Below are 12,914 nucleotides of genomic sequence, written 5' to 3'. Positions count from 1 at the left end.
GATTAGACCAATTACTGTAGTAATACAGAGACTGAAGCATCTGGATTAATGATTCGTTTTATACACGGTTAGTAAAATTTCATTTTAACCAACACGAAAATTATTATATCAATGTGGTATAACAGGAATTTTACAGAAAAATGTAAAGAATAATAATCATGTCTTAGTTTGTAGAGTAAATCTAACTTTAAATATCAGTGCTATATTGTTCACTTTTTAAATGGTTTGTCCAAACTTTTGAGAGGCAACAATCAATAATGCAAAACTACACTAAGACTAAGTGCTCCCCCTGTTAGACTATAAGTAGTTGATTTGCAAATTGACTGCATTTTACAAACTCTCTTGTTAAAATGGTAATGTCATTAAACCAAGCCACGCTGTTTGGGCAAAGTTCATGCAAAAATATTTTTATTATAATAATAAACTAGAATAAATATGTATTAAGTCATTTTAGTGTGTTTATTGTAAAGAAAAAGCACAGCATTTCAAAATAAAAGAAAATGACCCACAAGTGCAGCATATATTTGATGTTGTGGCGCCCCTCATCTATGGTGTCTATCAGCTGCCCTTTTATGGGTAATTCATTTATCTGTTTCACTCTCATCGTTCAAAATTCCAGCTATTGTTTTACCTAAAACACAGTATATATTTATTTCCTATATACAGAATAAATACATGACATGAATAATGGAAAAACACTGTCGCAGTTTATGAACAGTACGTCAGGGTCCCGGCCTCAAACCCTGAAGTATTGAGTTGTTCACCCTCAATGATGTCATTAATTATTTCAGCTGCTCAGTGTCTCCATCCATCACCTGCTGGATGTTTCTGTCATTGTCTCTCATTCACTCCCTTAGTCTTGCTGTTGACTTTTCATTCTTCACTCTGTTAAATTACCGCACATAAGCAGTCATTCCTCCAAACGGACAACAGCTGCAGGCTTAAACTGTCAAGCTGAGCAGAGAGAAAATCTTATAAACACACCTTCGAGTCAAAAGTTTGCCCACGCCTGCCTTAGGCAGTTAGCAATGCCATGCTGGTGTGATGTAAAAAACCCACTTGGGTTGGACAGTCCCTACAGGAAATCAAAATTGACGCAAAACAGTGCACTGCTGCATTTTTGTGCAAAGAAGCTGTAAAGTCTTCTGAAGCAAAAAGGAAATAAAATAAACCGATAGAAACGTGTAAAATCCAGAATCTGTGGTTGTATGGAGGTGCAGTCGATTTTGTGACTGACCTGCTTGATGTTGGGTTTTAAGAACTCGGAATTCAACAACAATCACAGGCCTCATTCTGCACAAATGAGAGATGCGTGGCTTCACAGGACTACAGGAATGGGCAAAATAATCCTCTGTTGTTAAGTAAAATAAAAGTGATACAAAGGGAAACTTATTTTCTAATGGCCTGCAGACAAAAGTTTCTTTGTATTTTGCTTAAATTGATTGAGTTTGTCAGTAACGTTTTTACTCCATCCAGTTGGCTCAAAAAGTCTTGAGTGTTTTAATACATCATAAATTTTAATTTCAGTTTTAAGTTATTAATATTATTATTAATAATATATTTGTAATAATAATATTTGTTGTATTTTTTATAATAATAATAATATGTATTTATTTTTACAGAACAAAGCACTAACAGAGTAAATGGATTGCGAATTTCCACTGTGAATATTGTGTATATTTTACATACAGTATGCACTTTGTGTAAAATGTGGATTTCGCTGCATTTCCTCCAATGTCTGTGAATCTCATGTTAGCAGACTGATGTGGAATGTATGCTAATACCATGAGTTTGGTGAAGCCGGGGCCATGGGGGATGTTGTTTGTTGTTTTTGCAGCTACTCCACAATAAATCAAAATCAAATTAGGATTCTGACCTGATGGTGGTGCTAGAGGAAAAGTCAGGGGATCAATTAATTACAAGGATTCACCATGATTGGGACCTGAGGGTGTGAATTATCCTTCAAGCCATCAGATAAGAAGGCAGAGACAGATCACTGCGTGCTGATATCTGTTTGCCAACTCAAAGGTGCAAACGTGGAGATGTTTCAGTGGATGTTTAACCTGTCGTTGCCTTTCTTACTGTTTAGCGTTATTTTTGTATATTTAAAGCATTTGTAGAAATGAACAACAAAGAGCAGAGACATGTTCTATTTAAAATATTTTCCAACGGAGAAGACTGTGTGTCCTCTATGTTTGGATGTCACTGTTTCCATCCAACAGTGAAATATTAATGATCAAAACAGCTTTTCCTGGAAATAACAGGACCGGTGAAAGCATAAAGTGCAATCATGTCTTAGATCCAAGTTGAGCTCCCAGACACACACACACACACACACATAGTGAAAGAGAGTAAAGCTAGACCCTGGTAAGTGAACACTTGTTGTGTTCCTGTATTATTGATGACTGCAGACTGAAGGGCAGGCTGAAAGGTGTGCACACAGTGATGTAGAAAACGAGAACAGCTAAACACAACAAGGAGAAGGCAATAACCCGAGAGTTCCCTTCACTCGTTACTGCTGCATTAATGCAAAGCATTCATTTTTTAAAATTTGTGCAAAAACTGCTTCAAGTATAAAATCCAAAGCCAGTGTAAACATGACTGAATGAGTCTGTGTCTTTTTCAGGTGGTGTCAACTGGTGTCTGATTCTATGCACAGTTAAAAAAAATCCACACAAATTGAAAACCGTTTTACTTTATTTCTCTACATATATGTTTTTTTAAGAAGTGAGCAGTGTTTCCATCTATGTTTTTCTGATCGTATTTGTAGAATTCTTGGGAATGTCTTGGGAAAATAATATGACATATGTCAAAGCTGTTTGGGATGCATCGGTGTTACGATGGGTGAGTATTAGTTGCCATGGTTTTAAAGATCTGCGTTCATATTACTCAACAGGATTATTTAAAACTCCTAACATTTAGGATTGTGCTGCAGGAATCCATTTCCAAATGGTTCCATTAAAAAACCAATCTAATTAACTTGGCCACGTAGAAACACTGAAAGTAGAAGTATCAGTTTTACTGTAGGTATATTTTGGGTGAATGGAGGGAAAGCATCTTAAAATAGTACAGGGTTTATTGTTTAATTAACCAATACCTGTCTGTGTGTTATTAATAAAATGAAATCCCAAGACTGTTGATATTCATGCCTACAGATGAATGAATGTCATCCTATCTTGTTGTGGACTCAGAATACTTCAATGAAAAGTTCTCACTTTCTCTCTGTGCCCTGGAGGTTCAATTACTTTCAGATTGGTTCCAACAGACCTGTGATGTCACCAGAGAGTCGTACATGTCTTGAATTTGGATTTTATTGATCTTTTTTAAACTTTTTTGACAGGGACAACTTCTATTTTTAGCCTTTTACCATTAAAAAAAAAGATGTGTCGTACACTGAGCGCCATAACCATCTTGTCACAGGTTTTCCAAAAAATAAATTGCAAATAATACAAGCATGCATCAAGACAGACAAAACCTTAGATAAGAGATAATCATAATAATATTTGACAAGAGTAAATAATGGAAATAATATGAAATAATATTACAATGACATGTATGAGTGTGGACAAACAGACTTATCTAAACTAGTGTCCTGATGTTAAATATATGGACTGTGTTTATAATTGGAGGACAGAAACTCGACTTTTTCAGCAGGTATATGGTTAAACGAACCAGTCTTCAGGTTAAGGACACCATAGGTATTTACACACATAGTACAGTGTCCAGGTATTTGCCCCTACCTGGACATTGATGCTCATGTTTTTTAGTTTGACGTCACTCTGAGTCTGAATCCATCTGCGCTCATCCTCTCATGGTCACCATGCTCTGCAGAGTCTATTTGAAGCCCCCACACTGCTTTTGCCCCCCCCCCCCACCTACACCCGTTGCCCTGACATCATCATGACTAGTCATGGTTTTAAATCTCGTCTGTTGCTCCCACTGATGATATTATCAACGTCATTGTCCAAATAAAAATAACCAAAGTGTGCACGTTACATAACTTCCATGAAGCACTCTCTCCTGCAGCTTTTGCAGGATTCTGCAGAATTGAATAGAACATACAGCCAGTACACTGCTTTACAAAAACATGATCTGTTGTTTATTGTTGTTGTTGTCAATGTGAGTCTTACACAAAACATTAAAATATGACATTTGACCAGAGACAGATTTGATAGACTATGAGTTTACAGTCCAAGTCTAAGGGTGGATCTGGGTCCCAGGTGTGTTTACTGTACATTATGAATAGTTTGTTATTCATCACTACACTGATCCTGATGTTCTACTACAAAGACCAACTGGTTTGAGCGAATGGAACTGTAGCCTCTCAACCACCATGTTATCATCACAGAAATAATAGCTGTTTTTCTTCTCTCTTTTTTTTCAGTGATATATAGTGCTCTGGAGATTTGTACACAACCTGCTCAGCCCTGCTTCCTGATAGAAAAATATGACAATAACTCTAAAAGAAATCCAGTGACAGTTCTTTTCTTTTCTTCATTCGATCTCATCCGTGCTCATAATCACTTAAGCAGGAAGAAAGTGCAGAAGGCCCCCCGGGGACAGTCGCACATCTTGCCGATACGTGCGCCTTTTCTCACGGCGCACTGCTCTCCAACATCACACTGTGGGAGGTGAGAGAGAGAGAAACGATAAACGGATGGATTAACACCCACCACCTGCTGCTGCTGCTGCTGCTACAAAACACATCAATACATCCTCTCCAAATCCTGCATACTGTATATGTAATACTGTATATATGCGCGTGTGCAGTACCATTGGGACTTGTCCAAATTTCTTTTCCCACAGAGGCAGGCGCTTAGTCTGCAGCTTTTCAAGGACTTCTTGGAGAGCTCCGAGCTGCGCATGCAGAAAAAAACAATAACAAAGAGATCATTAATTTAATTTGGCATTTTTATAAAGTTTTCAACCAACAAGAGAAAGTTGATCTCAAATAGTAGCTATACATATATATTTAACAATCTAATTATGAAAAAAAAACATTTAGTCCACCTCCTGGAGTTTAGATATATTTCTTTAAAATGTATTAATAATACACAGAACACAGTAAAGCCAAATGTACATTAAAGGATCTTCATATGATCATTTGTCTCTTACCAGCTCTTTCTCATTGGTTAGGTTCGGACCTTTGGGGTAGAAGTCTCTGAGGGCTCTGGGGCTCAGCTCCTCCTCAGACTCGGAGTCCATGCCCTGGAATCCACTGGCACTGGAGAGCAGCAGCAGTGCGCACAGGAGCGCACCGCTGATCAGCTTGGAGCTCTGCATGGTCCTGACGCGCGGCAGCATGTGGAGACGTCCTGTCCTCGTCTTAAATGTGTCTCCTCCGCGTTAAACTCCTTTTTATCTGACTCCTTCTATCTGCTCGCCCCACCTTATCCTTTGATTTTTTTCTCTCCCCCTCTTTGTCATGCGTAACAGGCGCCTTGGGTGAGTCATCCCGTAAAAGTTGCTGGGCAAACTCTGTCTCCAAAAGTAAACACCAACTGCAGCCGCATGCAGCTGCAGGGGGCGTTACAGAGGAAGAGGTGGATGAAGTTTTCATGAGCATGGGAAATAAATGCTAGATCATTTCAACACATTCGTCTCCGACACTCAACGATTAATTTCATTGACTTTTTTATTATACTTTAATCACTCCAGAAATCTTATTAGACATAATTCGGCTTCTGCAGCGTCTAAAAAAAACCCCATGGCTTTATTTGTATTCCAACGCTTTTAGTGCAGACGCTGCTGCTTTCACTTTTGGTGACGCATGACATTGAAAACCAAACAGCTCTAACATTAAACATCCTTGACATTTTCTGATGACTTATGCGGGAGTTATAAGTGAAGTACGCAGTAGTACTAAGAAAACACAAAAGAAAAGAAAAGAAAAGAAAACATAAGCTGCAGCATTGTGAATTTAATTAAAGAAATAAATCCAGTCTTCCATTCTTAATCGTCAAAGACAGGTAATTGGTTTTCTGTTGAACATTAAGACACTGTTACCCCGTCTTGTTTGTTTTTATTCATATTTTTTTATGCAAGTTTACAGGTGAATTAAACCAACATGTGGCAGTAATACAGCTTGAAGCAGAGGTCTCCAAACTTTGGTTCTCCAAACGGCTCCTTTTACAAAATAAAAATGGCTACTCGTGTTGTGTAACATTTATTTCCACAGCTCAGTTCAAACAAACTCAATAAGCTTTCTTTGCCTTTCACACTGTGCGGTAGCGAACTTAGCTTTAGCTTTAGTTACATAGATATTAAACTGTTACAAAATTATAAACGTTGAGATATATACTTTTTTAAAATCAGTATTATCATTAGTTATCATTATTTTATTTTATTTTTTTATTTGTTTTTCTACTATCGAAAGACACCGTTCCACAACGGTGGGGTAGCGGAGTGACATGTTTTATCATCGGTCTGTTTTATGATTCGATTATATTAAGAAATGCGGTCGATTGTTTAGATTTTAGCGCTGTTGTCTGTACTTCAGGCCCTCTGTTGACGTAAGCGAGCAATTGCACTCATCAACGTTTTGGCGGGAAATAATTTAGTGCAATAGCGCTTTTCAGACAGCAGCCACCTGGGTGTCAAATCCCAGGATATAGCTGGTCCTTGTTCTAATTGGACTGTCTCCAGCTTCCACAGCAACATGAATGAATTACAGTAGTGAGTCTATTCAGTGTGAGTACTGTGTTTGTGGAGATGGATCAATACGCAAAAGTATTTTATGAGTAGTATTTATACCACAGAATCACACCACCGTAGTTAAAGCCTTACATAACTCTGGAGAAGCTTTTGTTGACACTCCAAGTGAACAGACAGTGTTTTGGCTTCTGTGCTGGGTTTATCCTGCTCTGCCACATCGATCGCTTGTTTGAGAGCTGACTCTTCCAATCACAGTTTAGACAATGGAGGAGGTTGGAGGAGCAGGAAGCTTTGAGCTTGTGCTAGAGGCTGCATGAGTCACATCTCTCTCCTCCACATTTAATGACTGAGATTCCATTTTAACATTTCATTCACAACAATCAGCCTTTTTGTTTCATTCACAGTCACGGGTTCATTTGTCTCTGACAGTCCACTGGCCACGGTCCTGTTGAAGGAACTTCTCAGTTCTCCTCTGTTTGTTTAGGGGACATATTGAGGATGTGATGTGATTCAGCTTGATCTAACACAGACTGTTCGTATCTACTGAGCTGTCGCAACTCATCTTTTTCTCCAGTTCCCTTTAATCCAGCAGTCACAGAATTTTATTCTTTTAGCCAGAGACAAAAAAAGAACAAAAGTAAGTTTAAATGGTCGTATCTGTACAGTTTTAACTTTTTTTGTTTTCACACACCCTAACGTCAGGTTTGTTAATAGACGCTGTAATGATATGGGGTTGTATGGGCTCAGTCATTTCCTGCTCCCTATTCCTTACATAGGGAATTATATACAGTGCACTGTAGAGTGAACTCACTGATTAAATGAAAAACAGTTTCGTACACTACTTCAGCACGCGGTTATTACTTAATTACTGTTGCACAATTAAAACAGATGTTGCTCCTCTCTCCGCCATCATGACATCATCACGCCTGCAATGCATGATGGGATATATTGATTGGGTAGTGGCCATCGGATGTACACTAGATTTTGCGGTGAATGGTGGGATACATACTGTATATATGGTGGACAACTACTCATTAATCATTCAGACACCAGTACAAAATAGTGTGCACCCTACGTAGTTCACTATGTAGGATATAGGGGGCGGTCTCTGACGCAGCCGTGGTGTCTTTTCTCTGTGTTGTTACACACCCCCCCCCCCCCCCCACCCCCCCCCCCCCCCACCCCCCCCCCCCCCCCCCAATCAAATAAGTGCTCACCAATTCAAGCTTGGATTAATAAAGCACTGCGTGACTAACTCACCTGCAGGATGAGCTTGTTAAGACCTCATATAGATCACTACGGTCACTGCTGAGGAGAAAAACACAACTCTTCCATAAAAGGTTCCTGGACACGTTGTGTTGTGGTGATAACAGAGGAGGACAGTCCTGGTTCAGCTCTCCTATTGTGTTCGCTTGGTTTCCTTTCCACTGACTGTAGCAGCTTATGACTGTCATTATTTTTATGCTCAGCAAACCCTGCAGTGATCCCCTGGGTTTTAAATGAAAACATCTGCATTTGTTTGCTGTCTCTTCAGCGTCAGGCTGCAGTGATGTTGCAAAATGCACTCATGCTTTTTTTTGTTTGATTTATGTATTTTAACTATATGCAAACTTTTTTATCTATATAAAAATATTTCTTATCTTTGAGACAGGTTTTTTGTAAATGAAACTCCTCTAGATTTAGAAATGATAATAGCCAAGAAGAAAAATTGTGTTATACTATATAACATACCTGCAGTTTAATTCTTAATCCCCTTAACCTTTGACCTCTGTACTTGTACTCGTTTCAATCAGCTTCACACATTGTTTCTGTTCGTCCAGTGTCTGATCTTCAGTCCTTCTCCCAGGTTCTCCACCCATTGGCTCACTTGTCCCCGCCCCCTTCTTCCACCTGTCTGTCTCCTGTGTTTCCCTCCACAGTAATGACTTCATCTTCTCACCTGTTGACTGTTAACTCCTCCCAGGTCTGCCACTTCTTCTCTTTAGTTTTCAGTGAATCTGATGACTCTCGACGTGTTTTCGACCACAGCCTGTTTTTCCGTCCTTCAGTTGGCCTAGTATCTTTGTACCTCGGTGGTTCTGGTCCAGTGTTGTTAATTAGAGAGTCCATTTGAGTCCATCCTTTGAACCTGACACATATTGTCCGTTGTTGGAGCTGCACTTAAGTGAATAAAAAGTGAGTACATCTTTGTTTTCTACTTTTATCAGGTCACTTCCTGCAAGTGTTTATTTATTTCACTCATACATTATTACTAAACTGTAAACTGAGTCCTTTTTCCGCAATGTTCCAATAGCGTTTAATCGCAGTGTGTGTGCGCATACGTTTGTGTCTTCATTACTAAATTAAATGTCACCATCTCATTCTATTCATAACATTCCTCCAGCTCTATTACAAAAACCGGTGTCACTCATACCGCAAGGAAAAGAGCTTACTTTTCAGGAACCAAAATAGACAACTCGATTTACGTGTGTGTCTAAATGTGCGCTCATGTCATGTCGAAACAGATCGACAGGCATGAGTTAAAAAGGGAACGTTCTACCACATTTGTCAAAAGTGAGATAATGACTGAACGGTTTTAGTTATTTACTGTCATACCTTTTTTTTTTAAAGCTCAGGTACTTTGACTAACCTGCTGCATTTCTACTTTATTTGCCAAATTCAACTTGGACTTTCTCTACTGCTGGGTTTCTTTCCCTTAAAAGACCAAGGAGTGGTTAAATTAGTGTAAAGGGGAGAGAGGAGCAGATCAGAGAAGGAGAGAAGAACGGACTAGTAGAGCAGAAATCCATCTGCAGAGTGCTGCCTTAATTGATCACATTCCTACAACTGTCACTGAGCTGTCTCGTTAGCAGACGCTTCCTTTCCGGAAAAGTAACACGTATGCAGGTTTGCAGAGATGGAAAAGGAGGAAGAGGGGAAAATAGGTTGACATGTGGGCAACCGTTCCCCTCTCTCTCTTTTTGCTGTTGTCACCGACACGTACACCACCCCAGTGTGAGTGAATCCTGACAGGAAATATTGTACCAGCCAACTCTGAAAGTAAGAACTACTGTGATCAAGAACTAATACCAGCCGTGACTCATAACTAATACATGTGTCTTTGGTTCACCACCTTTCAGTACGATACAAATGCCTGGTTAATGAGGATCATTACTGTACTATTGTCGGCCATGCACGGTATAAAATTATCATTTGAAACCAGGGACCGGCTCCGGGGGTTTGAACCCACCAGCTGCTGTCACAACTAATCTTACGACTGAATGAGTCATCCATGTGACTGCTGTATCTGTAGAAGCTTTCATGTGTCGTTTCTCATTTTTCCTCATTCAGAGATTGTGCACTTTTACTGTGTCACGTTAATAAACCCATACAAAGTACTTGGACGGTCAATACAGGGAGAGATGAATTCAGGGAACGATTGGCTGGGGAAGCAAAAAAAAAAAAAAGAAGATGCAACCTAGCACCATGACCCCTGAACTTTTGTGTGCCTGCTAACTTGGTTTACAGTGGACTTGGTCATTGTCAATGTCAATTTGATATACCACCATGGTGGATCTGATTGTCACCAGTGTCTCAGGGTCCTGAGGGTCTCACAGAATAACACCCTGTATCTTTGTGTGGTGGATGGTGAATCTATAATTATCCGGAAAATGACAGTAGAAATGAAAACAGTGGGAGAAGGGTGGGTTTTCTTGCCTTTCAGTGTTGACATCATCAGTCTGAGCCCTGCTGGTACCTCTTTTGTGGGATTTCTCTTAGTACTCTCACTTCCCTCCATAATCCAAAACCATGAAGGATTGTGTTAACTGACACTTTAACAGATAACCATGGGTACAGTATAATTGTGAGTGTGTGTGGTTGACTGTTTGTATTTGTGTCAGAGTGGCAGGATGTTCCCCTTCTTCATCCTTGTTTACCTTGGGTTCCTGTCTACCTGGTATCTGAGATGCCTGTGCCTGCTGTGATTCTTGATCTCTCTCCATGCTGTCGTCTACACACGTCTTTGTTTTCTGTACGTGCGTGTCCTCCCACCTGTGCACCCACCACTGGTCTCTAATGTTTACAGTTCCTGTACAGTCATATTGTTCCTGCAAGTTTTTTCTTTTTACATTTGAATTAAACTGACGGCTTCAATTGACAACACATTTAAACCTGAATGTAAAGCCAACACAGAGAGGGTTCATCATGGTGCGAGGTTGCTTTATTGATTATAGCCTCCATGTGTTATTTCTGGAGAGTGTGCTACCTCTGAGGTTGATGGTGATTGTGGAAGAAGTAGAGCAGTCTTTTCCAAGAGTCAATTAGTGGCCCATCCAGGTGTGATGAGGTGTGTTTATCCCAGCAGGAGCCTGATCCTCTGCACCGTCGGTTCACACACTGGTCATAATGAAAGCACAGACACCAATTTACCAAATGACTGACAGGCAGGTTGTGAGGAGCGGTTTAGTCGTATCTGTAACAGCAGCTCATCATCAGACCTGAACCAATGAACACCAGTTTAAACAGAATTTTGCTGCAAAGGATGAACGTCCTCTCATATTCAAATCTCAACTTTAGAACGACTGTGGCTGCCTCCTGTCTGAGTTGAACTGAGCAGATTTACACAGTTAATGTTCTATTTTTATTCATCCATACAAAATCTGCACCATTATGCAAAACTCCTTCCTTTGGCATTAAAACATAATCCTGAAGGCTGTGGACATGAATCCAGGCGTCCTGAGTCTGCCTCCAGCTGTCGGCAAAGCAAAGATATGACAAACTGGCTTTGGTTTAATTAATATTTAATCTTTAATGAACAGAAAGAAAAGCATATTAAACAAATTATATATCAAAGACATCCCTCTGAATAATATTGTCTACCAGAGCCTTATTCCCAATTCCTCCCTCTGAACCCTCAGGACAAAGACACAGCTCTGGCTTCAGCGGATCGGTAAATAACATACACTTGGACAAGTTCACTCTGTCAGCTCAACATGCTTCAGACGAGCTGTGTGCGTCACTGAGAGGTAATTAAGGGTTTTGGGTTCGGGACCTTTCTGCCTCTGTCTGCCTACACGGCTAACATTTGTCCTTAAATAATGCACACTGTTCTCTGAAGTCTAATTGCAGAGGGGGGAATAAATCCAGTGACAGTTTTTTGCGACAATGATATGAATTTCCCCGGGTCTGGGCTGCATCCGTGCCTGTGTGTTCTCTCAGAACATGCAGGAACAACACCAGTGGCAGTGTCTTCATAACAAACACTTCAGAACTAATTCAAAAGGACAACCTGTTTGTTAGCGTCACTTTAAGGGTAGACAAAGGGATTTCTTAGAATTATCTTTCAGGAGTCTGAGTGTATTCTCATAGCTCATTTAAAAAATGAGGAATGACCGTTAAGCTATTTCAGCTTAAGAAAACACAATTTTGTTGGCACAACATTTTAGAAAGCAATTTTCTTGACTTTAGTCCAGTAATCAGCATTGACTGGATGGCTGGACTGAAAAAAAAAAACAGTTGAAAATTGTTAAAACAGATATTATATTTTCAAAATGTATTTGTGTATTTTAACACAAACAACAAATCAGATGTAACAGGTTTTATATTATATTTTAATATAATCATATTCTGTCAAGCATGGAACTGTGTTGCAGTTTCATTTGTCGAGTTTTCCAACACTCATACATGAACATTTGTTTTAAATCAGAGCATAAAAGGCCTGTAGTTCCATGAGTGAAGTGTGTTGCCCGTTGTTGTTGTAACATACTGTATGTTGTTGTGAGAAGACCCACAGTAGAGGGTGACAGACTGTTGCAGCCTAATAACATCACTCTCCAATCAATGGAAGCAATCAGCGGAGGCCAAATGAGTTTGCTCAGTTAGTGCCTTTGGAAAGCTGCTTTCTCTTTTGGAATTCTGTGACAGCTGTTCAGCCATGAGGTTTTACAGAAAGGCAGCACGATCTGCTGTTTCTTTGTTGGAGAGGCCAAGATGTTCACTGGGAAAGATCTCAGGAAGTATCCTAATTATTCAATATTGATTAATTTGCATATAATTAGACAAAAAATAAATAAAAATAATCAGATGACTGAAGGTCTGAAGTAAAAGTTTCTCTTTTGTTTAATATAATTCTGTCACTATACACATTGTAATTCACTGTGTATTCAGCGTGTGACCATACAAAAACAATACAGTGGCAAACAGGAAAAATATTGGGGGGTTTTTCACTGTAACATTTTCAGCCCTAGTGAAAGTTAATAAAAGTGCCTTTAAAACTAATT

At 39.5% G+C, this 12,914-nt stretch overlaps 1 protein-coding gene across 1 annotated transcript; it reads right to left on the bottom strand.

The window, feature by feature from the left end:
- Positions 1 to 4,501: 4,501 nt before the first annotated feature.
- cart3 (cocaine- and amphetamine-regulated transcript 3) lies at positions 4,502 to 5,458 on the bottom strand. The gene is made up of 3 exons (XM_008337108.3): positions 5,116 to 5,458; positions 4,774 to 4,857; positions 4,502 to 4,622 (listed from the first exon to the last, which is right to left on the bottom strand). Exons 1-3 carry the CDS (start codon positions 5,302 to 5,304, stop codon positions 4,521 to 4,523), a joined length of 375 nt encoding a protein of 124 aa, XP_008335330.1. The 5' UTR covers positions 5,305 to 5,458; the 3' UTR covers positions 4,502 to 4,520.
- Positions 5,459 to 12,914: the final 7,456 nt, after the last annotated feature.

This window comes from Cynoglossus semilaevis, unplaced genomic scaffold (genome assembly GCF_000523025.1).
Source record: "Cynoglossus semilaevis isolate Cse_v1.0 unplaced genomic scaffold, Cse_v1.0 scaffold1699, whole genome shotgun sequence".
Classification (NCBI taxonomy): domain Eukaryota; kingdom Metazoa; phylum Chordata; class Actinopteri; order Pleuronectiformes; family Cynoglossidae; genus Cynoglossus; species Cynoglossus semilaevis.
The sequence above is the reverse complement of the archived record's forward strand: the minus strand, read 5'-3'. Positions and strand labels throughout refer to the sequence as shown.